Raw genomic sequence first — 26,332 nt, 5'->3', positions numbered from 1 at the left:
AGCTCTGTATTTTTGTATCCTGCAAGTTATGTATCTAAGTTTTAGTTTCCTCATCTGTGAAATGGGTAATAGACATGAGAATTAAGTGAGACAATGTACATGAAACTCTTAGCCTGGTCAATACTTAAATGTTAACTCTGTGTATAATGTATAGTGCTGGATGCTAAATATCAAATTGAATAAAACATACATGCATACTCACAGAATTTTATTATCTTTATTTTTCCATTCTTTTTTTAAAGATTTTATTAATTTATTTTTATAGAGGAAGGGAAGGAGAGAAAGAGAGAAACATAAACATATGGTTGCCTCTCATGAGTCCCTTGCTGGGAACTGGCCTGCAACCCAGGCATGTGCCCTGACTGGGAATCGAACTGCGATCGTGTGGTTCTCAGGCCCGCGCTCAATCTACTGAGCTACGCCTGCCAGGGCTATTTTTCCATTCTTAATATTTACCTCCTTGGGTGGCAAACACACAAAGTAGTATAAAGTAATAGTAAACAGGTAAAACCAAATCCATTATCTTCTTGTCACAATCATGTCTCTTTCTATATTTCCTTAAACTGTTAATAATTTTTCATTTTCCCAGTCTCCCTAATAAGTATAAGCTTTGATTCCTCCCTTTTTCTTTCCCCTACATCCATTCCATGTATTTTATCCACTTAACCTGTTATCTTCCGAGATCATTTCCTTCTTTCCTTGCCTATTACCGCTGTCCCAGTCAGAGCCCCCTAGCCCTCATCTGTGCAGATGTCAGTGGGTTATTTAAAATAAATATTAGTTGTGAAATAGTTTGTTTTGCCTAAGCAAATAAAATCATTTTCATGTTTCTGCTGCTTTAATTTTCTCCACAAGTTTTTTTTTTTTCACCACTAATCTTCTCTACCTAACCTTCTTTTCTCTAACTTTAAGAAAACCTGGTAGACTGAATAAAATTCACAAAAATTAAAGAACAAGTTACCAGGATTTTGTTATTGTCACCAAATGTTTCCACAGAAGAAATACAGAATCCTGGGGATTTTTAAAAGAACAAAATCTATTTAATAAGCCCAGTAAAAGATGCATAGGCCAACTTTTTTGTTGTTTTTCAGCCATTATATCTAACCAGTAGCAGCTTATAAAATAGACAACTTTAAAAAAAAATCTTCACCCAAGGATATGTTTACTGATTTGAGAGAGAGAGGAAGACACAGACAGACAGATGTTGGTTGCCTCCCTTAAGCACCCTGACTGAGGATTAAACCCACAGCCTTTTGGTGTACAGGACGCACTCCAACCAACTGAGCCACCCAGGCCGGGGCCAGAAGATACAACTTTTCAATTGAGAACAAAATTTTTTCAAAATATTGTCAAAAATATGTGTTCTTAACCAACTCTGTTATCTGTTAGTTGCCCCAAGTAGCTGACTACAATAATTATTGTAATAATAAGATGTTTTCTAAATCCAAGAAATTCAGATGAAGAAATTAGAAATAACTGTCTTTATAAGAGTTGTAACAGAAGGGCTCTATAATCTGATATCCTCTTCATATTATACCTGTGCTTTAGAAATGGATGTGATAGGAACTCCAGCAATCTTCCAAATTCTTCGTTTAAGATTAGAGTCGACTGTGGCCACATGGCAATATCTGTTCTAAGTTACTCTCTCTCTCTGAAACAATCAACTGCACTAGTCCTTTTATGTGTGTATAGGAATCCTTCAGATTTATCCCTAACGATGCTTATAGCCACTTGGCACTGCTACCCTGCTTCCTCAAATTTAAACATTACATATCGTGGATAGTTTTACAGGGAGATACACTTTTCATGCAAGAGAGATCATCTTTGAGTCCTCTGAGAAGAGTTGGACTTCAGTGGAAAGTAGAGTTGGTGACGTCATTATCAACAACAATATATGTTAACGTAACACCAATGAGCAGGAAGGGTGTTGGGAGATTTCTCTTTTCTTGAGTGCCCTAGGATCCTTCTGAACTTCCTTTTTGAAGAGTAATCTACTACTCTGGCCAGGTAGCTCAGTTGGTTAGAGCTTCATCCTGATAAACCAAGGTGTTACGGGGTCAGTGCCTGATGGGGGCTCATACAAGAAATCAACCAATGAATACATAAATGAGTGGAACAACAAATCAGTGTTCTCTCTCTCCATCCCCTCAGTCTTCTCTCTCTAAAAAATTCAAGTAAAAAAGCATAAATTACCTTTTTAAGCCTTTGATTTCTGAGACTAAGCATTAGCCTCATGGCTGCATATTGCCTTGCTTTCTTTTGCTTCTCCAAGCTCATGCTCTTTGTTCCATAATTACCAACCACGCGGCACTTTCTACTTTTATAGGTTGGTGAAAGGTCCGTTTGACTGTTTTATTACATTGATCTATTGTTTATTAAATTAAGTGGTTTTCTCAGAAATTTCAACCCTATTTGTATAGAGAAAAGTACATCAATAATACATGCTATCTATTTTTCCTAAGGAGTTGAAGACCACTCTTCAAGTCCGTGGTGTAACAGTGGATCACAAGCACATCACCAGATTCTAAAATTTACATTATAGAATGTATTTTGATGCACCCTTAAGGAATAGGAAAGATAAAGAGGATGCCATTACAGAAGTTTGAACCCAGCTCTTTTGATATCAGCCACTTAAATCTTCCAGGATTAAAAATGTGATTTTTTTTGTGACATTCTTATAAGTAAGAACTAATCCATTTAACACCCATTTTAAGAAAGTCACTGTGAAAGTTTTAGCAAAGCGCTTCTAAAAATATATCTGGGTAACCATGGTCCATTGTTATACCATAGACTTGCAAAGTAGCCAGATATAACTTCTAATAGTAAGTTAGTGTAATTCTGTACGCACGCATTGGGTGATATCCTTCAGGCATTAAGTGATTTAATCTGCACTTCCTACAATTCAGGGTGACATTATAAGCAGTTATGAAAAGCCCAACTTTATAAATTTTTGTGATATTTCACCTGTTCTTTGGCTTTTGTAAACAATACAGTAATCAGACTAATTTGGAGTTTCTAATTTAATAGTGTTACTGTAGTTTTTGCTCTCAATTTATGACTCTAATCAGTTCCTCTCTTCCTCACACGTTTTTGGCCTAAGAGGAACCACAAACAGGGCTCCTCCTGAGTCAGATGCAGACTGTCAGTTCAGTTTACCAGTGCAACTCTGACCACACTGGGCATCTTTTCTCCTAGGTTCTGATGCCTCTCTTCCCCACATTGATCTCACCCCTATATTTCAGTCTTTCATTAAACTGAGCCACTTTCCTCTTAAGTTTAGAGGACAGACCTGTCATTACTGAGGCCTTATTTCATGTGAGGACCAAGTCATTACTAAAATTGAGTGAGGAATGGATACATTTTCATTTTCCTTCTCAGCATTAAAACTGTTTAAGGAAAACTATACTTGAACAAAAATTAAAATAATATTTTGGGGGGAAAATTTAAAAACTGTTTAAGGACAATATAGGTTAGAGAGGTGAAGAAGTGGCAACAGAATGGCCTGGGTGGGGAAAGGGGGGAATTCTTCAAAATACACTATCCACAAATGCCCGTACATTTCATTCACCCTGCCCCTTCCCGCATTACGTTATCAACCATACCCGTGCTCTCGTACTTCAATGGTAACTCCTCCCTCCCACCCCAATTTCTATCACTCTCTTTCCCAAGTCATCAAATAAATACAGTCTAAGTAGAAACTGTGCTTGCTATATAAGAGCAGCTTCAAATCACGAGCGCTAATTGCCCCATTCCTTCCTGTGTGCAGGTCTGTGAGTACCGCGGTGTCATCCCATCCCCCTCTGAGCAGCATAGAATATATATTGATTTTTATTTTTATCCTGTATGTCATTAAGAAATAGTTCTTCTAGTGAAAGGTTTAAGTGTGTGGTTCTTGTGTAATTTTTTCACTCCTTCTCTAGGTACGATCCGGATATTCTGCTAGGTTATGAGATTCAGATGCACTCCTGGGGTTACCTCTTACAGAGGGCCGCTGCCCTAAGTGTTGACTTGTGTCAGATGATCTCTCGGGTTCCAGGTACGTAGTGTTGTGAATGTTTTACGGCCCAGCTACAGAGCAAATTGCAAAGTAAATAAAGACAGGATGTTTAAAAGTACTATTGTTCTAGCCTAATTTTTAAAACTAAAGTTTGTAAATTCTAGGTATATCATAACTCTATTATAGAAAATTTAAAAATCAAGAAAAGTCAAGGAAAAATACCCCAGTTTCACTACTGCATATACTGTTAATATTTTTACTTTTTTCCTTTCAGTCATTTTTCATAACATGTATAGGTTTTTATTTTTTTTGAGTTTCATCATACATACATCCCATTTTTATGCTTTCTTCATCCAGCATCTCATCTTAAGTATTCTATATTATGAAATAGTCATCATAATCTTTATGAAGAACATAACTTTTTTCTTACTTGATGTACTATAATTTTATTTGTCTGGTTCTGTATTTTGGGCTGCTTCCCAAAAGTCTGATTCTGATTTAAGAGGGAGGCAGTAATGAGAGTCATATCAAAATTATAGTTTATAAAGCACTTTAAAAAATGTTTGTATGACTACAAAATGTTTAAGAGCTTCATTTTAAAGCCCCCCTGCATGTCGGACAAGGACAAGGTAGAATGTACTTTCAGGGGCTAAAAGGCCAAATACAGAATTGGTTAAAAAGAAAAAACTAATCAAGAGACTTTCTGGGAGAGATTATGATTTCAGTAAAATATCTTAACTTGGTAAACTTAAAGGGAAAAGTTGAAGCTAACGTACTGAAGGACAGTAAATATTTTGGAGCTTTGTCAAGGCTTGGAACAAAAAGGCAGAGACACTTGACATTTTCCATAGCATGAATCTTTTCTGGTTTCTGTATCCCTTGAGTAAGAGGAACAGTGGTATATCTCAATTTTTTCAGCATTTAGTTTGGCATAGGTTTCAGGAGAGGAAGAATGAATGTTCAGGTGTATTCATTAATCAGTTTAATTAGCTTTAACAGGTAAGATATGACTTCAGATCAGAAGACTGAGTGAAAGCTTGTATTCTAAAACCACTGCAAAACCATTTTTACAGGCAACGTGATACAATAGAAAGGGCCTGCTGAGGGAGTCAGCGTAGTAAAGAGCACAGATTCTGGAGAAAGACTGTGGGTCCTAATCCTGGATATTCAGCTAACTAGCTGTGTGGTGTCAAGCAGGTTACTTCACCTATCCATACCTCAAATTGTTAATCTGTAAAATGGGGGTAATAATACAACTGATCTCAGGACAATTATGAAGTACTTAAGACATGAGAACATAGTAGACATCATATAAATGTTTGTTAAGTAAAAAAAAACATTTCAAATATTATCTCTTTAAAATAAAGAAAGAAGAGTGAGGTAGTATGTGTACGAACGTAGTCTTTGGATCAGGTAACCCTAGTGTAGAATACTGATTCCATTGCTGTGTGACCTGGGGCAAGATAAAACATTTCTGAGTACAATTTACTACAGTGCAAAATAAAAAGTAAGCTAACAATAAAGTGATTGTATGAAAATAAAATAATGTTAGTACAGTTCTTATAACATAATAGCTATTCAGTGTATGATAAATATATTTATTATTCCAGAGTCTCTAATCAGCAACATTTGTATATAGCCAGTGTTATACAAGAAATATTTTAATTTCTATTCTAGTAAATCACCCCTTAAGAAACTAGGCTCAGAACTCTATTTACTGTAAGAGGAACTCTTCATCTCCATATGCTGTTAAGAAAATTTCATACTGAATAGGAACATCATTAATTGATGTCAACAAAAGGTCTGAACAAAATAGACTGTGAATCACATTTCATCTTTAATCTTCATCATTAATTTTTATTGTCATTTTCTTTGACATAATTTACTTGGAGATTTGGTTTCTGTGAGTCCTAATGCAGTATATTTTCATTTCTACAGATGACAAAATTGAGAACAGATTTGCTGCTGAAAGAGATGACTATGGATCAGATACAATGAGTGAGATAAATATCGTTGGCCGAATTACACTAAATCTTTGGCGAATCATGAGAAATGAAGTAAGGTTTTTTAGATAAAATTCTGTTTGGAATAAGAGGTTAGCTCATTATAACGATTTTAGTCATTACAGAGTATTAGTATAGCTTAGTGTTTAATCTGTATGTCTTTGTGAATTGTTTTACTTAAGTAGAGTTACTTTCTAAAATAGACAGCTAGGGAAGTATGTAACTTCTAATGTTTTTGATGAATTTCAGTTTTTGTTTGATTTGTGTTTAAGGTAGCAGTAGCTAGAAAATCTAAGGCTATCATAAAATAATATGTTATATGTGTCGAATGTTGTATAATTTTGTCATTTTTTAACTTAAGGCCAGATGAATTCAGTTGGCCTTTTTCATTTCTTACAGTAAGAAAAATTTAGTCTAGATATGGAAGGAACTTTTTGGCTTAAGGATATTTAAAAACTGGGTCAGACTAATAAGGTAAATTGGAAAGACTGTACTTGGAAATAGTTGGTTATAGCCCCCAAGTGAGGCTTTGGGAGCCCCCAGGTAAAGATGTTCGGTAGTATGAATTTCTTCGGACTATCTTATTAATTTGCAATCACTCAGAAAAACAGTTTCACCAAAAATGTAAGATCATAGGATCCTAGATTATATAACATCCTTGAAGTTACCCAATTTCTCTTACTGAAATGTGAAAACAATACGTACTCTAAATTGGTCTATTCTCAGATTTTGGACTTTGGATAATACCAGATAAAATGTTTGTGTGTAAAAGAAAGCGCTATTCTACACTGCTCCCCTCTGAAACTTCCTGTTGGTAGAGTCTCTTTTACATACTCACTGCTCACTGTGACCACCCCAGCTCTCCGAGATCTGTGTGAGATACCTGACTTTCTAAGCACGCCCTCTGTAACTCCGTGGGCATTATCACACAGCAAGTCTTTCTGATAGGAATATATGTCCTCTATATTATTTTCAGGTATTCCCATTTTTCTTTGCATTTCCTCTTTATTCCATGAGCCTAAAGTTTGATGCTCACATATCATCTACTTTGAAAATGTACAATATATGTATCTGCTTGAGAATAATGTTATTGTTGTTTTCTTCTTAAAATATTATCAAAGCACAAGAATCCCTAATGATTTCAAAATAATTTCTAGTGACACAATAGAATATGAAGGTACAGAAACTGTGGTATATTTGCTTTGTATATTCTATTACATATTTCAAACTGTAGCCTCTGATATAGTCTGGGATGAGCATATAAATTAGCATATAAACACAATCAGATTATTGAATCTTAATTTCAGGAGTCTTTTTATTTTTTTTCAGGAGCCTTTTTATTTATGAATATCCAAAAGACAGCTGTGTAGCATTATCAATTATTATTTTAAAATTAAAAATTAGAGCGTAAATATTTTTCAAAGTTTGGTGCTTTCTTTAGTCCTTACTGAAAATTCAGGGTCAAAATCTTCCTGTAATTATAGTCTGAATATATAGTGTATCTCATCTTTATTTGGTAATTTAGGTAACAAGTGTGAGAAAGTTATGAGCTGGCTAATTTACACTCCTTTCCCCCTTTTTAGACAGGCAAATAAATTAGATTGTTCCCCCCCCCTTTTTTTAACTAACCCTAAGTACTCCTGGCAATTTGGAAATTCTATGAATCCCTGAATGAAACTGTGGGAAGTACTATCTTGTATCTCAAACTATTCTGGAACTTCAAGGGTTATGTACTTTGGATAGAAGCTGGCCCTGAGAATGTTCTTCACACTCAAGGTCCTCAAACTATTTTTCTGTATTTAAACAGTTCCAAAGGCTCCTTTTTACCTTCATTTCATTTATCTATATGTCCTTCATAACACTTAGCAGTTTCAAACCTCTATTATTTTTTTAATCTTTATAGTTTGTTTTTATAATATGCTTTTTATATCTACTATACAAAAATAAATCCAAAAGAATACATACAAGAAAAGCAAAATCCCCTCCCCTTTTTAAGACATCTACTCAAGAATTGCATTGCATCTCTCAGATATATTACAGTTGAAATGGGTATCTTTTGTCTATGCCTAGTTGGGTTTTTTAAAATTTGTTTGTTTGTTTGTTTGTTTTTAATAATATGCTAGTTTTCATTCTCTTGCTTAACATTAACAGAATTACTAGTGTTCCCTCTGGACTTTGAGTCTTTAGTAACAAACAGTGCCTATTAAATAGTGCTCATGACATATTCATTGACTGCTTGAATGAAAGAATAAATTACTCTTCCCCAGAAAATTATATTTAGAGGTCTTCTGGATATCAGCTTAATCCAGGCCTTTTAAGAATTTGCCAAGTAGGTTGGAAATAGATCTGATTCAGTTTCACAAATATTTATTAAGTGCTATCTTTAATGCATGAATTTCAGCCTGGTTTAGATGGAGTAAGAGTATAGCAAGGTTCCTCTCTGTTTTAACAGTCAGGGAAGCAGATTGTATGGATACAGCAGATGCTAGAAGATGAGTAGAAGTGAAAACTTCTGATTGTTTCAGTTTTCTCAGTGAAATAGGAATCACCTTTCTCAGCTGAAAGTAAGCATAGTGAAGGAGTTGTATGGATTCGATGAGAGAAGAAGAGTATGCAATAGTTATCTAGGAGAATTTGAGAGTGGATAATTAAGAAACTATAAAAACTAGGCAGCATTGAGAGTCCATTAGAGATTTGTATCAGGAAATTAAAGTGATACCTTTAATTTCAAATTAAAGGTATATTTAATCTGAACAGCTATGTTCAGTTTCACAGATGTAATGTGGAGAGTAACCAAAGGTTAGATTTGTTTACTATTCATGAGCAAAGGGTTATAGCTTTGCTAAAATTTAATTAATTAGTTAATCAGTTAATTACAACTGAAGCAGGAGAGAAGCAAAGAACTGAATGGTGTGCACAAGACTGTGATCATAATGATTCACTGGAATTTCAGCTAGATAGGTAAGGAGCAAAGAGAGATCAGGGCACTAGAGTGGGTAAACTGGAAGGGCAGGAGGTGGCGGTCAGAGCGTGGGTTGTGTGAGGTTATGGAGGGATACTGTTGTTGGTTATCATAGATCTTGGAGTGTGATTGTGGGAGTGGAAGGTGAGGTGGGATGGAAGCAGTAACGTGAATTTACCTCTGAGATCTGTCTGTCTGGTAGCAGTGTAGAAGGGGACACAGCCAGAGGTAAGGAAACCATAGAGAAGATTATTGGGGCAACAAATGAAAATGGGTAGTGGGATTTAAAAAGAAATTAGTGGAGAAATCAACAAGAGCTGGATGCACAAAAAGATAAAGAGGAAGAGGTGTCAAGAATGATTTATCATGATTCTGACATAGATGGTTTAAGATCATGTTAGGTGGGAAAATGATGATTTAAGAATATAGAGCATGAGCTATCAGTAAATATCTATGTGAAGATACCCAACAGGCATTTAAATAGTAAAGTCCCAAATATAGGGTAGAGGTCTGGATTGGAGATACAGCTTGGGAAGTCACATGAAGAGTGGCAAAGAGAGTGATGAGCATTGTGCCAAAGATACATTTTTGTGAACAAAACCATTTTGAGGAGTAGACAGAGGAATCAAATCCTAAGAAGGAGCAGTCAGATAAGATAACGAAGAACCAGCAGAGAACACTCCCAACTGAGTCACTAGGAAGGTCAGATGCTTCCACATAAGGCACAGAAGCTCCCATTATCTCCATTTGGCAACATTAGAATCTGCTTCTCATGTTCCCTGTCATAATTTCAGTCTGTCAATAATCATGTCAGGTGCTTTTAAATATTAAAGACAGTGGGATGGTCAGTGAAGACTATGTAGAGGTAAAATAATATATTTCCTTATAGGCTTGTCATTTTTAAATTTTGACACAAACTTGCAGGGTAAGTAAGGCAACAGAGTAGTGACGTATTATTCCAAATGAGGAAACTAAAGTTCACAGAGCTTAAGTGACTTGCCTATAAAGCCCCATAGCTAGTATGGGATCTAGGCTGAGTTAGGCTCATTGTGGGCATGCTCTCTGCTCAGAGAGTTTTTATATATTTTATTTTACATATGTATAAAATAAAACATGTACAAAATGATATAATAAGCTCTTTGAGGACAGAGAGCATGTTCACAATAAGTGTATGTGTATCTCTCAGATATATCATATGGATTCAATAGGTTATCCATCATTGAGCCTTCAAACATAATATAAGAGCCAAATGAGACATCAATGGTGTGTGCATTGGAAGGAAAGAAAACTGTTGAGTGTTGGAGGGGAGTAAGGAGAGAGTGGAAGGGGGTACAAAGGGTACAGAGTAAGTAGCTATAATGAAGGAATACCACACAGCAATGAAAAAGAATGAAATACTGTTCGGTGCTACAGTGAACAACATAGATGAATCTAAGGCATAATGTTGAGCAAAAGAAACCAGATAACAGTAGATATTACATGGTTCCATTTATGTGAGACTTAAAAATAGTCAAGACTAATCTATAGTGTTAAACCCTGGAAGGTGTTGACTGGGAAAGGGCACAAGGGAGCCTTCCAGTGTCGTACAAAGTTTCTATTTTGTCATATGGATGGGCATTACATGGATATTTACACACACAACAACTCATGAGTTGTTCACTTTAAATGTATGTACATTCTCTATGTAGAGTATATGTCCACCATGTTTTTTGTTTAAATTGAAGACCCCAGGGAAATGGGGAACAACTGAGGGAGTAAAGCGATGGAGGGTACAGGCCACAAGTGCTTGTTTATGCCCTCCTTCCATTTTTTTAAATCTCTATTTCCTGTGTTCCCCTGCACTAATTCTGACTGCCTCTCCCAGTTCTGAGTACGTTTGTTTCTGAAGTGATTAACCATTGTTTTGCACATTGACTCTATGAATGGAAAAGTGTAGCCGTGCTTCTCTCAGCCCATTCCTTTATCAGTAAAGTAAATGGACAAGCACTGAACACTTTCCTCATTTATATTAATTCTGGCTTTTATCTACAAAGTACATTAACCCAATGTTTAGCTTACTGAGATTTCTGCCTAAGACAAGTAACAAACTCCTAATTCATATTTTTAGATTCATATTTCAACTTCTAGAGTAAATCACTCTGCAGATTAGAGCGTTCTGAAAATGGATTATTTTAGAGTGCTTGTTTTTTTCCTTTAATTTTATTGTGACTGAGATTATAGCTGTGTATTGTTACACTGCTGTGACCCAAAGAAAACCCAAAGTAGAGTGACTGTTATACAACATTGTGATATTTTGTATGTCTAGTCTTAATCTAACTTATGAAATTATTCTGTGTGAAATATTGTCAACCCAGAACATAGGTTTATTATCCACCTCAGGTAATGGGGACAAATTCCTAAGACTGTATTTTAGTGTAGTTTGAGGCCATGAAACCCTCTAGGTCAGTCCTCATAGATCAACCCACATGGCAAACTTCAAATTTTTCCCTAATGAGAGAACTGTGGGACAATAACGTGATCTTTTCTGTGTGAGTTGTTTTTTGGTTTTTGTTTTTTCTAATGAAGATGCACACTCCAGCGGAAGTGGAGATTTAGTCCAAATACACTCTGTGTCAGTTAGGTAATCATGCATACCCAAGGTCAGATGTTTGGCTCCGTTTTCTATAAAACTAAATGGAAATGTTAAAAAACTAAATGAAAATATTAGCAAGTGAGTCATTTAGATATGGTATTTGATGAATAAAAAGAGTTACTCATTTATTGTGAAATACTTCAGGTCAGTACTGATTGGGGGGGGGGGGATGGTGATTTACTTACCAAGAGAGTGGGTTTGTACCTGGTGACTCTAGAATAGCCTCATTTCATAGTTTACAACTCTGTGATCGTGTGCTCTGAAGTTTGCTCCATTTCAGTGCTGCTGTTCTGGAGACTGATAGAAATTGAAGATAAAGTAAAACAAGTTTGGGCCAGTACACTGAGACGAGCTTAACATTCAGTCCCTGTTTTGTACTTGATGGATTGTAGACATAGAAAAGTAAAGATTTTACTTATTTATTTGTAAAGAGAGGGGAATGGAGGGAAAGCAACTTTGGTGTGTGAGAGAAACATGGATGGGTTGCCTCTCGCACATGCCACAGTGGGGACCGGGCACGCAACCTAGGCAGACACCCTTACCCGGAATTAATCCAGTGACCTTCACTTTATGGGGCAATGCCCAACCAACTGAGCCACACCAGTCAGGGTGAAAGAAAATAATTTAAAATTGTAATATAATATACAAAGGTGTGACGTGCTATTTGAACTATTCTTCAGAATCCCAACCTGACCTAAAAATGGGGACTGCTGGTTCCTTAATTTCCATTTTGCATTGAAATACCTGCCATTGTCTAAATTGCTTGTGTCTTGTGACTATTTCTGGGACTGTCTAGCTCGATGTATGTTTTATGAATTTGGGCTTTTTTTTAGTATTCTTTTCCCATTAACATAGCTTTTATCTATATACTTTGAAGATGGGGAATCATTTCTGTTATATCCTTTTAAATCTTTTGTCTTGGAATGAAATGGATTCCATAATGTCCTTTCATTGGGTCATAGTATTTATGTAATTCTTGGGAGCAGGATGAATGCCTGCCTTTAACTAAATAACTCATCTTTGAATCTGTGGGATCCTGTTAATCAGCATGTGATCAAGGACCAAACAGTAAGTATGGAAAGAACAGAACATTAACTTGCTTTAACAATACTCCTGTCATTATTTGTATTGGCATAGAATATAAAAGGAAGTGATAAGAACTAGGATCTATTAAGTAAGTTTTACATGGCCTAGTTGAATTTTAGCAGATCAGATTTTTTCCCAATTAAATATTAATTTTTTGAATATTTCTATCTAGTAGAGTTTATATACATAGCTGTAAATTAATTGTAATTCAGTTGTAACACAAATTATTGTTGTAAGTAGCTGTAATATCTACTACGAAAGGTTAGAAGTAATATTTAGACTCTTTTAGAACCAAATTTCCATATAATGCAACCATTATTATAATAGTCTCTCTTTTGTAGGTGGCTCTAACTAACTACACCTTTGAAAATGTGAGCTTTCATGTTCTTCATCAGCGTTTTCCCCTCTTTACCTTCCGAGTCTTATCAGATTGGTTTGATAACAAGACAGATCGGTACAGGTAATGTTTTATAACTCTAAAGAGGATACTTTTTTAAAAATCAATATTATTGTAGTATAATTTATATACAATAAAATGCACATTTAAAGTTTATTATGTGATTACTTTGGAAAATGTATATACCCTGTAACCATTACCCCAATCAAGATAAAAAAACAGTTCTGACACCCAGAAAATTCCCTTTAACAGCTTGCAGTCAATCTGCCTATTCCTGTGTAAGTACCCACGGTGCTTCATTAGGTAACTTACAAACTGCCCACGGAAGTACTAGCTTAATTTCTATTGCTATAGGTTAATTTTGCCAGTTCTAGAACTTTTATATAGAACTTTTATTCATAATCTACACCCTTTGTTTCTGGCTTTTTTCAAGGAACTCAGCACAATGTTTTTTGAGATTGAACCATACTGTTGCATAAACCATTAGTTTTCCTTTTTATTAGTAAATAATATTCAGTTCCCACAATTTATGTATCCAGTCACCTGTTGATGGACTATTGGGTTGTTTCTAGTTTGAGCCTATTAAATAAAACTGTATGCAAGTCTTTGTGTAAAAATAGTTTCATTTCTCTAGGAGTGGAATTGCTGGGTCACATGGGTACTGGTTTAACATTTTTAAGAAACTGCTAAATTGTTTTCTTTGGCAATTCTTCTAGTGCAAGTCTAATGGCAGCAAATTGTCACAGCCTTTATTGTTCTGAAAACCACTTTCACCCTTATTTTTTCATAGTTTTATCGTGTAATTCTGGAGATGAGATTTTTTTTTTCTTTCACCACTTTAAGGATTTCATTCTTTTCTTCCAGCCTCCATTGTTTCTGGTGAAAAATCAACAGTCATTCTCCTCATGTTTCCAGTGTATGCAGTACATGTTGTTTTCAAAGTCCAGCTTAATGAATGGTTGGCTGCTTCTGTTGTTACTCAGTGTAAGGCTTGTAGTGGGCTTGTACTCAATCTTGTTTACTCAACTCTGCTCTGGACTCAGCTTTGGCAGTAACTGTTCTCCTGGGGCTGCTCTTCGCCTATTGGCGATGGACCTCAACTTCGTACGCTGCTGGGTCCTGGCCCCAAACAGGTTTCCTGGTGCTCCCCCAGGGGATGATGGCTTTTGCTTCTACTCCTTCATCAGCAGCAGTGTTCCTGGGAAAGTTTTCTGCCCCTTTCTCAGTGTAGACAGCCTTTGTTTGTTACTTAGTACAGGCTCATGGTGAGAATGGGGAAGACTTCCCGCCCTTCCCTGAAGTGCACCTTTTACTCTGGCCCCATTACATCTTTTCTTCCCCAGAGGCAGTGAATCTTTGCATGAACCCTGAGGAGGGGAGAGTTTCCTGCCAGTCCCACAGCAACTCAAGGCTCTGCCTCGTATAAGACAGGGGTTGGAGGAAGTTACAGGGTTTCATTCCCGTGTGCCCTGCCAGGCCTGCCCCCAGTCTTTCTCTAAGTACTTGGTGAGACCCATGGAGAAAGAGTCCCCTAGTGTCGGGGCTCACAGTGATTCTAAACTCTCATACTAGTTTGTATGTGACCTTCATATGCTTTATTAAAAATTTAACTTTTGTAGATAATCCAGCTTTTTATCACCGTTTAGACTGGGATGATGTTCTTTTGGAGCATTCTACATCCAAAACTGAACTCTATCATTTTTTTCCTGGCTGCTTAGGGGGAGTTATATAATACAAATAAAATGGAACTTGATATTAAACTTAATATTAGAACAACATTCATTGGTTTGTTTATAGGCCCTAGAATGCTATAAATGCAGATTTTGCTGCTTTTAATTAGGTATTATCTAAAATGATAATTAAATCTGCTTTTGCCAAGAAAGATGAGAACTGCCCAGCTAGTGTAGCTCAGTGGATTGAGCGCGGGCCTGCGAACCACAGGATCGCGGTTCGATTCCCAGTCAGGGCACATGCCTGGGTTGCAGGCCAGTTCCCAGTGGGGGACTCATGAGAGGCAACCGTACATTGATATTTCTCTCCTTCTCTCCTTCCTTTCCCCTCTAAAGATAAATAAATAAATCTTTAAAGAAAAAGAAAGAAAGAAAGATGAGAACTGGATCTAACTATTACTTAAGAGATTTGGACTAGACATTAGAACATTTATGTTAAATGGATTATGTTACATGAAGAGACCATGAACTCTTTTTCTTTTTGAGACAATTTAGAAGATCAGATAATTATATTTTTAAATTTGAGTAAATTTTTTTAGATTTTATTTTATTTATCTTTAAAGGGGAAGGGAAGGAGAGAGGGAGAGAAATATCAATGTATGGTTGCCTCTCGTGAGTCCCCTGCTGCGAACTGGCCCGCAGCCCAGGCATGTGCCCTGACTGGGAATCGAACCGCAATTTGGTTTGCAGGCCCACACTCAATCCACTGAGCTACAGCAGCCAGGGCAAATTTGAGGAAATTTCTTACGAAGAATGTAAGTCATACTTTTTAATTTGCATTTGCTGCTCCAGTGTTTTAAAGAAAAATGTGTTTGTGTGTGTGTGTATTTTGTCAATTGACTCAGACTCAGAAATGAAAGGAACTCTTGCTAGACAAGGATTTACTTGTATTAAATCTTGTTTATAACGCACAAAGATGCCCTGATTATTATTATTATTTTGTTTTTGTAAACATAGATTTGGGTCTTCTGGAAGCCCTTGATTATTATGAATGAGTTATATTCTCAAAGTTTTATTTCTTGGCCCTGGCTGGTGTGGCTCAGTGTATTGAGTGCTGGCCTGCAAACCAAAAGGGTCACTGGTCCGATTCCCAGTCAGGGCACGTGCCTGGGTTGCAGGCTAGGTCCCTGCTTGGGGGCGCATGAGAGGTAACCACACACTGATGTTTCTCTCCCTCTCTCTCTTTCTTCCTCCCTTCCCCTCTCTCTAAAAATAAATAAAATAAAATCTTTTCTTCTTTAAAGTTTTATTGCTTGTGACTTTAAACACATTTTTCCATAAAATGTTATGTCTCATGATTAGATTCCTAAATTAGCCTATAAAGCCTATTCTGATCCCTAATATTACTAATCTAGAGAACTCACAATAGCATTTTTATTTCATTTGCTATCCAAGGAATAATTATTGAATAGTGTGTCATGGTAGCACAGGGTTATGGGTGGCTCAAGAAGATAATATTAGAAATTTTTAGAATAAGTGAGTTTGTACTTGGAGTTCTTATAACTTTTTTGTCCACCTCTTCCTAGATATCCTATCCCCCAAAATACCTCATGCACGTAAGATGTTCTAAATCTGGCCATTTCAGCACCTACCCAGGCCTGTTTTGAGTAACTCGTGCTTTGTAATTCCCTTCCTCTACCCCAAATCAAAACTTGTATTTGCTTTTTATAACACAACAAATTAGCTAACAAAATTCAATTTTGTCATGTTATGTTTATTATTTTAAAAGGCCACAATTACCCATTCTTTTTTAAAACAATATAGCTTAACAGATAAGACTAAAAAACAGGAATGAATGTGATGATTATTTCAAAAATAATCACTTTTTTAATTTAAACAGACCACTTTTTAAGTACTTTTGAAAAATACTTTAGGAAAGATATGGAATGATGTCAGCATGGTAGTAGATTAGGAAGTTCTGGAACCTCCTTTGCCCACAAATGCACTGATTCAGCAACAGTTCACAGGCAATTTTTCTTTGTGGAAAGTCCAGAAAGAATTGAAAGCTTCTGCACCATGGGAAAACATAGAACCAGGCTCAGCAAAGCTGAGAAGGAGATTCAGGATACCCTCTTGCCAGAGCACTGCCCCTGGCTGAGAGCCAGATGATCAGGAAAAGGCTCCTAGCTTCGCCCAGGGCGGGGGGGAGGGGTTGGTCCCTGTGTCTAGCACCCCAGCTTTTCCAAGGGAGCTCTGACAGGTCTGACACAGTCCAGCTGGCAGAGCCTAATGTAGGCTGCTGCTCAGCACAGAGCAAGTGATGAGAAATCCCAGCTCTCAGTTTACCCCTGGGGTCCGAAAGAGTTGATCCATGCATCCAGAGTCCCAATTCCTCCTAGGCTACCAAGAAAACTGGCATCCGTCTTCTCAGTCTTGGCGCTCCATCAGGTCTAGAACAGTCTAGCTGTTCTGGGGGCACACACACAGGGGTTTGGACTAACAGACCGTAACTCTCCTCCTGCTCAGCACAGAGTGGGTGTACAAAAACCACATCTGCCTGCTTCTCTCTGGGAAGGGAAAGAGGCCCCCAGTCTCTGTCTGGGTTGATTGATGGAGGTCTTCTATACGTGGCTAGTTCATGAAGACTGGGAGAAGTGCCAGCTTTGTCTAATGCGGGGCACACACAGAGAGGGAAGAAAAATGAAGAATCAGGCAAAGATGTTCCAAACAAAGGAGCAAGATAAATCTCCAGAAATTGATCATAATGAAACAGAGTTGTACGATTTACCTGATAGAAAATTCAAAATAACTCATAAAGATTCTCAATCTCACCAAAGTCAAGACAACAAAATGAGAATTTCAAAGTACTGAACAAAACAGGAGCTGAAAAACTTAATTGAACTGCAACTTTCACTAGGGTTGTTCGACAGTAGACTAGGTCAAGCAGAAGATAGAAAACTTCCAGACTGGTCATTGACCATGTGGTCTGTGGAAAGGATGAGCCACTATATCCCATATATCCATTTTGTTTTCTTTTTTAAGGACTTTGTATTGATTATGCTATTAGTTTTCCCAATTTCCCTTTATCCCCACCAACCCTGCACCTCCAACCCCAACCCTCCAGCATTCCCCCCCTTAGTTCATGTCCATGTGTTGTACATATAAGTTCCTTGAGTCCTCTGTTTCCTGTACCATTTTTCTCTCCCCATCTATTTTATGCCTACTAATTGTGCTTCTTCCCTGTACCTTTTTACCCCATTCCTCCCTTCCCCCTCCCCACTGAACTCCCTGTATGTGATGTCCATTTCTCTGATTCTGTTCCTGTTCTGGTTGTTTGCTTAGTTTTTGTTTTTGTTGTTTTCTTTTAGGTTTATTTGTTAATAGTTGTGAGTTTATTGTCATTTTACTGTTCATATTTTTAATCTTCTTTTTCTTAGATAAGTCCCTTTAACATTTCATATAATAAGGGCTTAGTGATAATGAACCCTTTAACTTGACCTTATCTGGGAAGCACTTTACTTACTCTTCCATTCTAAATGATAGCTTTGCTGAATAGAGTCATCTTAGATGTAGGTCCTTGCCTTTCATGACTGCAAACACTTCTTTCCAGCCCCTTCTTGCCTGTAAGGTTTCCTTTGAGAAATCAACTGGTAGCCTTATGCGAACTCTTTTGTAGGTAACTGTCTCCTTTTCTCTTGCTGCTTTTAGGATTTTCTATTTGTCTTTAATCTTGAGTAACTTGATGATGTGTCTTGGTGTGTTCCTCCTAGGGTCCAACTTCTTTGGGACTCCCTGGGCTTCCTGGACTTCCTGGAAGTCTATTTACTTCACCAGATTGGGGAAGTTTTCCTTCATTATTTGTTCAAGTAACTTCTCGATTTCTCACTGCTGTTGTTCTCCTCTGGCAGCACTATAATTCAGATATTGGAACATTTCGGGTTGTCCCAGAGAGTCCTCAGCTCTTCATTTTTTTGGATTCTTGTTTCTTCGTTCTGATTCAATTGGATGTTTATTTCTTCCCTTGGTTCCAAATCATTGCTTTTGAGTCCTGGTTTCCTTCCTGTCACTGTTGCTTCCCTGAATATTTTGCTTTATTTCACTCTGGGTACCCTTCATTTTTTTTTCATTTTTTGACCAAGCTCAATCAGTTCTGTGAGCATTCTGATTACCAGGGCTTTAAATTCTCCATCAGATAGGTTGGCAGTCTCCTCATTACTTAGTTCTGAGGTTTTGCTGTGTTCTTTCATTTGGGCTGTATTTCTTTGTCTTGGCACAGCTGATAGGTTGTAAGGGGCTGGATCTTAGGTATTCACCCCGGGGCAGGACAGTCTGTGCTGCCTGTGGGGGAGGGACCAGAGAGGGAACAACGCAGCTCCCCTGCTCATCTCTAATGAACTGTCCAACAGACTCTTGTGTCAGACCGGAAGTATTTCCCACGGTGGCAACCCCAGCCATAGCACATAGTCAGCTCTGAGTCTCAGTTTTCCCCTTGAGTCAGCCCCCTCCAGCGCAGCTCTGCAGAGCTGCAGCTGGCCCAGCCCTCAGTCCCCTGGCCTGGATTTCTGCCTGATGCACAGTCCACCTTACTGTTCTGGTTGTTCTAGTTGATTTTTTTCTTTCATTCCTTTGTTGTCAGGAGTTCCATGCAGTTTGATTTTCTGGTGATTTTGGATGTTTATTGATTTTAGATTGGTCCTTACCCTCCTTTTGGTTGTACGAGGGAGCAATGGGTTCCTACCTACACCCCCATCTTGGCTGGAACTCTCAAGGATCCATTTTGTTTTACCTTAAAGGGACAACTGAGTCCACACATAATGCATTATCTCATATTTACATTTGACAAATCTGTATTATTAAAGCATTACATTAATAATCTATAACAAATAATCTACAACAACAAAATTACAACTCACTGCAAGTATTGCAATACTTGCTTTATTGTGATAGTCTGGAACTGAACCTGCAATCATATCTTTGAGATAGACCTCAAAGACATGATTAAAAGACATTCAATAACAAATCTATTAAATGAATTATGTTATCATACGATGGTATACTCGATAGCAATAAAAGATACATAAATAGTCACAGTATAATAAGCTGAAAGTGCAAGTGGTCCTCAACCTTTTTGGCACTGGGAACAAGTTTGGTGGAAGACAGTTTTTCCACCGAGTGTTGGCATGGTTTCAGGATGCATTGTATTCACGCTCACCTCCTGCTGTGTGGCCATTTCCTAATAGGCCACTGGCCGATACTGGTCCGGGGGCTGGGGGGCCTCTCACTTATTGAACAGTATTTGTTTTGTTTTTTAAAAGTTAGGATATTTTTATGTTCGCCTAATTCTTTCTAACAGTTTTATTCAGATCTAATTGACATGCCTTACAACTTACCCATTTAAAGTGTACAAGTAACAGTTTTTAGTATATTCACAGTGTTATGCAGCCTTTACCACAGTAAATTTTAGAGTATTTTCATTATCCCAAAAAGAAACCCTGCGTCTCTTAACCATCACCCTCTAATCCTCCCTTTTCCACCCACTCCTCCTACCTTAGGCAACCACTAATTTTTCTCTATATATAGATTTGCCTATTCTGGATATTTCACATAAGTGAAAAATAACCTGTTGCCTTTTCTGACTGGTGTTTCAGCATATACTGTCCAGATTCATGCATGTGTCAGTACTTCATTTCCTTTTATTGTCTAATAATAATTCATTGGACAGGTATATAACACACTTTGTATCAGTTGGTGGACACTTGAGTTATTCCTACTTTGGGGCTATGATGAGTGATGCTGTTAAAAACATTGTGTCCAAGTTTTTGTATAGGCATGTGTTTTCATTCCTCTCGGACATATTCCTGGAAGTGGAATTGGTGGGTTACATAGTAACTGTATGTTTTACAATTTGAGAAATCGTCAGACTCCCAGTGCAACTGCACTGTTCTACATCCCCACCAGCTTGTATGACAGGGTTGTAATTTCTCCACACCTTCACTCACTTGTTATTATCTGTCTTTTAAATCAAGTGGGGTTTTTTCATTTCATGTTTATTTTGTAGTTTTTCTATATGCATTTGTCATGGATTGTAGGGACAAATTTTTAAACTTTTATGTTTAGCTGTTTTGTTTAAGTATTTTTCCAAACACCATATAATTAGAAGTTGCAGTATATGTGAATCTATATATTATTTAAATGAATAAATTTTATTCTTTATAGTATACCTTTGGATCATTTTTACATTTTAACAACATAATATTAAATCAAAGCTTCCTTTTATGGCTCTGGTGAGGGCTGTTGTTTGCTTGTTTTCTTACCGAAAAAAGTAGAGTAAAGAGATCAATTTTGTTTTAAGTTTAAATTAAAAAAAACTTCACTTAGCATGATGTTCTCCAGAGAAAGACAAATGCCATATGATTTCGCTCATATGTGGAATCTAATGAACAGACAGAACTAACAAGGAACATGAGGACAGACTCAGATGGAGGGCCAGATTATAGCTGGAGGGCCGGGTTAGGGGTGGAGGAACTGAGCAAAAGGGAAAAAGACTCATGGACATGGACAACAGTGTGGTGATTATGGGGTGAGGGTATAAGGGGACTAAATGGTAATGGAAAAAAATACATCAAGTCAATTTAAGAAAAAGTAAAAACAAGTCAAAACAATATTTATGTTTTCATAGGAAATACTAAATTGACATACATTTACCCTATGTATGATCCCATTCATACTGTTTTCCTGATTTTTCTAAATCTTGAAATTACTCTGTTTCTTCCCATGAGAAGACAATACATGCTTTTATATTGGGTAGGCCAAAAATTTCATTTGGTTTTTTTCTGTAAGATGGTTAGTAGCTCATAGTTGTCTGTAACTTCATCCGAAACAATTTTGTTAGATTGTACTGTGACAGCTGTCATGTCAGCATGCATTTAAGAAAACACCAAAATTGATGAATTTTTATGCAGCCATTTTAATATTGAAGATGGAAAAATTAAGCAACATTTTTGGCACATTATGCTTTACTAATTCAGGAAAGGTAAGAATATAACTGAAATGCAAAAAAAAATTTTTTTGATTAAATATGTCAAAAGTGGTTTGCAAAGTTTCGTGCTGGAGATTTCTCACTGACTGATGCTCCACAGTCGGACAGATCAGTGGAAGTTGATAGTCACCAACATGACAGCTGAGAACAGTCAGTGTCATACCACATGGGAGACAGGTGACATATTCAAAATGTCGACATCAGTAAAGTTATTGGTGAAAAGGAAAAATGAGTCTTTTATTTTATGGAAAAAACTAAATGGACTTTTTGGCCAACCCAGTATTTTAGAGTAGTACTTAAAATGATAATCTAAAGCTTCCATGTTCTTAATCCTGTAGATATGATGACTTGTGACTGTATAATCATTGCTACATTATTACCAGTGGCATCTAAGAGGGGATATAAATTTTTTATAACAAAAAGTAACACCAAGAAAAATATTGAAAATAATTATCCTTAGTCTTACCACCTTATCAAAAGCAGTACCTCAAACTTTACATATTTTCGCTAAGTTTTATACCTTTAAAATAGTAGTTTTCTAATGTTTAACTCCTTAATATACCTTAATGTACATCATTACTCCTTAAATAACCTCACTATTAATGTGCATGTTTTGTCAATGAAAACAGTACTAGGTGTCCCAATTTTCCCTGATGTTCACAGCATGGATTGTCTTTTAACAGATGGAAAATGGTTGATCACTACATCAGCCGTGTCCGCGGAAATCTCCAAATGCTGGAACAGGTGGACCTAATTGGGAAAACCAGTGAAATGGCTAGGCTTTTTGGCATTCAGTTTTTACATGTACTGACAAGGGGTTCACAGGTAGGAAATCTAATTTTTTTGTTTGATCAGTTTTTTGTTTTGCACACTTGAAAGTTCTATGTGAGTGATATACTTCTGAGATGTTTGAGGTGGTTTTATAATTTTGAAATTTCTGTCTGGTACCAACTAATATATGTAGCTGGTTGCTCAGATCTTGTTATTTTCTGGAAAAGCTTTAATTTCACTTAACAGCTACACTTTTTTTTCTCAATACCAACTTTCTAGCCACTGTTAAATATTTCATGGTATCAAGAAAATAAATGGCTGTACCCTTGAGGGTGATACTATGTTCCTGAATAGTGTCTGCGTGATTCAGGATGCCTCCAGAGCCCCCTTAGAACTGAGGAAGCAGCAGAGAGAGCCTGTCTCTTTGTTTTACATCCCTAATTTTGGCTTGTTCCAACTCTCAGCAGATAACTTTAATATTTTTTTAAATAGAAGGATTTGGAAATCAATACAAGTAGACACCATTTTTCTTAACTATTAAAGAAAATGATACCTTATAAGCCATTTAATTCATATCTAACTGAATTCCCAAGGATATAATGATTCTGTCACATGCCTTACTGAAAGTGATTTCATGCATTCATTCAACAAGTAATTATTTGAATACCTTTAATGTATGAAACGTGCTAGGCCTCAGGGAGGGTGCACTAAATCAGTCAGGTTCTTTAACCTCACGAAAGCTTTTAATTATTATAATTACTCTTTACTCTATGTCTATAACATTCCCCTAATCTATGAATTCATTAATTATAGCAAAAATAGAGCTGTAACTAGTTTAGCATTACCTGTTGGTTTACTTAATTTTATTGCTTATAAGTTGTTTGTTTGTTTGTTTATTTATACCCCCACAAATTTTAAAAACTGTTTGAGCCGGCGTATAATTTTTAAAAAGTTGATTGTTGTAAAACCACATGAGAAAATTTCACAGAATCCAATAATGCTGATTCTTGCAAATGCTGTTTTTATCTAATATTCCAAACCACATGCTTAATAATGCTTATTTATAAACAGTCAATTGCTTGATTCAGTTTTGTGAATGAAAGCTAATACCTTTTAATTCTGGAATCCTCGTCTTTACTTCTTGAAAAATTGAGATAAAATTTACCATCTCAAGTCTCCTGAGTTTCACTCTCAAATTTTCCCAATTCAATTTCTCAAAGATTGACCAGCTTTTTAAAATAAATTGACAAAAACTGCGCAGCTGTCTCTCCTACATGTTTATTGTGATGGAGCTGTGTTTAAATGTGAAAAGAAGTTTAATTGTATCTGTCTTTTCAGTATTGCCTTATGATGTAAGCCTTTTGACATATTTTGCAGTTTTTATAAAAATTTTAGGACTATGAAAAAGATTCACAAATGTCCCCTCTGGCATCTAAACGCTGACTAAATCACCAATACTATGTAATTGTATATGTAATTGTATTGTAAGAAAGTCATGCAACCTTATTCTGAAAAGCAAAGCATGATGATTATCACTTATTATCATATAGTCAAAGACCAGCATATTTATAACCGGTTTTCTTCTTCTCTACCTACCTTCGCCTCTCTGCCCACAGTACCGTGTGGAATCAATGATGTTGCGTATTGCTAAACCAATGAACTATATTCCTGTGACACCTAGTGTACAGCAGAGGTCCCAGATGAGAGCCCCACAGTGTGTCCCCCTCATTATGGAGCCTGAATCTCGCTTCTACAGCAACTCTGTTCTTGTTTTGGATTTCCAGTCACTATATCCTTCTATTGTGATTGCGTACAACTACTGTTTTTCCACCTGCCTTGGCCATGTGGAGAACTTGGGAAAGTAAGTTTTTTGCATATTGACAATTATGTTGTGCTTTGTGCTTCTTACTGAATTGGGCTTCCTTTGAGTGTCTTTTTGCACTTGAGACTATCCTTATGAGCACGATAAATAAATGGGATGTAGCCTAGCTCATTCACTATTTTTTTAAATATTTTATTTATTTATGTTTAGAGGGGAAGGGAAGGAGAGAGAGAGAGAGATATCAACGTATGGTTGCCTCTCGTGCGTCCCCTGCTGGGAACTGGCCTGCAACCCAAGCATGTGCTTGGACTGGGAATCGAACCGCGATTGTTTGGTTCGCAAACCTGCGCTCAATCCACTGAGCTACACCAGCCAAGGGCTAATTCACTGTTTTAATTTGCTGTATTTTGCTGTGTACAGTGTGTCCCCATGTATAGTGTGTACCCACATTTTTGGCCCAAACTTTCAGGGAGAAAGTCTCATTTTAATTTTTAATTCAATTTTATATTTATTTATAACTAAAACCAATTATCATATTCTGTTATATTGCATACAGATATCATTATTGCTTTCTAGAGTTACATCTTAATGCATACGCATAAATAAAATGATTAAAAATATTTATTTAGATACAGAATTAGTACTACCCATGTATAATGTGCATCCTTATTTTACCCTCAAAAATTTGGGCAAAAAGTATGCATTGTGTGGCAGAACACAGCACCTTCCTAACAGACCCGGATCACCATATGCCTCGGCTTCATGAACGGCTGAGACATGGGAAGAAGACTGTGAATACCTCAACCTTGCAACTATCTGTTGCACTCTGTGTATTCCCAGTGTCTCTTTTTAAATGGTAGTTACAAGACTATATTTTCAGGGATCATTTCTGTAGTTTATTAAATGAGAGTTGTATTTAATGTGTAGCTATAAATCACCTTTCAGTGCAACAGCTTGAAAATTATCTTACAACTCCAACTGTCAACTTCTCTTGACTTTTCTTAGCAATAGTTTTTTTTTAAGTTACATTGTTAAATGTTTTAGCTGTTCATGTCAATGAATTTCATAAGCTGAGTGAGAATAATATTTCAACTCAAAGGATTAGATATTTTTCTCATAAGAAAGAGTCATCCTTAATAATGATTTTCATGTATTTAAACCAAATGTTATTAGTCACATGTTGAGTTGAAATTCAGTATTTCAGTATAGATGTTACCCATAAATTTTAGGATAGTGCCATTTAAGACATATTTCTTTTAACAAATTTTGAATATTTGGCACTGGCCAGGTAGCTCAGTTGGTTGGACCATCGTCCTATCTACCAAAAAGTTGTGAGTTCAGTTCCTGGTCAGAGTGCATACAGGAGGCAGCCGATCAATGTTTCTCTCTCCCTTCTTGTCTCTAAAATCAATAAACATGTCCTTGAGTGAGGACATTAAAAAATGTAAATATTTGAAGAATTTTTTATAGTGAGACAAACGTATTTCTAAGTACATGAATTCAACATTTAGATGTTTGAAAATGAACTCCTAATAGAATTAGAAAGATTCCTAAAATTGCTTAGACTCTCTATTCTGTGATTGGAGAACATATTTGCTCATTGTTTTCTTTCTTAACAGGTATGATGAATTCAAATTTGGCTGCACCTCTCTAAGAGTACCTCCAGATTTACTTTACCAAATTAGGCATGATATCACAGTGTCCCCCAATGGAATAGCTTTTGTCAAGGTAATAGTCTCTGAAAATGAAAGGTATCTACTGTAGCTTAACCTTTGGAGAGTTAATGGTTTAGATATTTTTGGCCTATAATGCAGAAAAATAAATAAGTTTGCTTGAATATATTATCTCAAAAAGTCAAAGATATAGGAATCTTCTAAGAAATCATTGTTTAAAAAGTCATCTTTTTTTGTGAATTTAGGTTTAAAATCTTTTGTTAGATTTTAATTTTCAGTG

At 36.5% G+C, this 26,332-nt stretch overlaps 1 protein-coding gene across 3 annotated transcripts in view; it reads left to right on the top strand.

The window, feature by feature from the left end:
• Nucleotides 1–26,332, top strand: part of REV3L (REV3 like, DNA directed polymerase zeta catalytic subunit) — a 173,092-nt gene that overhangs the window by 124,694 nt on the left and 22,066 nt on the right. For all 3 annotated transcript variants that reach the window (XM_037065055.1, XM_037065056.1, XM_037065057.1), the window contains exons 19-24: nt 3,921–4,036; nt 5,936–6,054; nt 13,022–13,140; nt 22,470–22,611; nt 24,174–24,418; nt 25,999–26,107. In XM_037065055.1, coding sequence (XP_036920950.1) covers nt 3,921–4,036; nt 5,936–6,054; nt 13,022–13,140; nt 22,470–22,611; nt 24,174–24,418; nt 25,999–26,107 — 850 coding nt within the window. The remainder of the gene's footprint in view (nt 1–3,920; nt 4,037–5,935; nt 6,055–13,021; nt 13,141–22,469; nt 22,612–24,173; nt 24,419–25,998; nt 26,108–26,332) is intronic.

This window comes from Sturnira hondurensis, unplaced genomic scaffold, assembly GCF_014824575.4.
Source record: "Sturnira hondurensis isolate 20B ecotype Veracruz unplaced genomic scaffold, ASM1482457v3 Scaffold0015596, whole genome shotgun sequence".
In the NCBI taxonomy this organism is placed as follows: domain Eukaryota; kingdom Metazoa; phylum Chordata; class Mammalia; order Chiroptera; family Phyllostomidae; genus Sturnira; species Sturnira hondurensis.
Note: the sequence above shows the minus strand (reverse complement) of the source record. Positions and strands in the feature narration are given on the sequence as shown.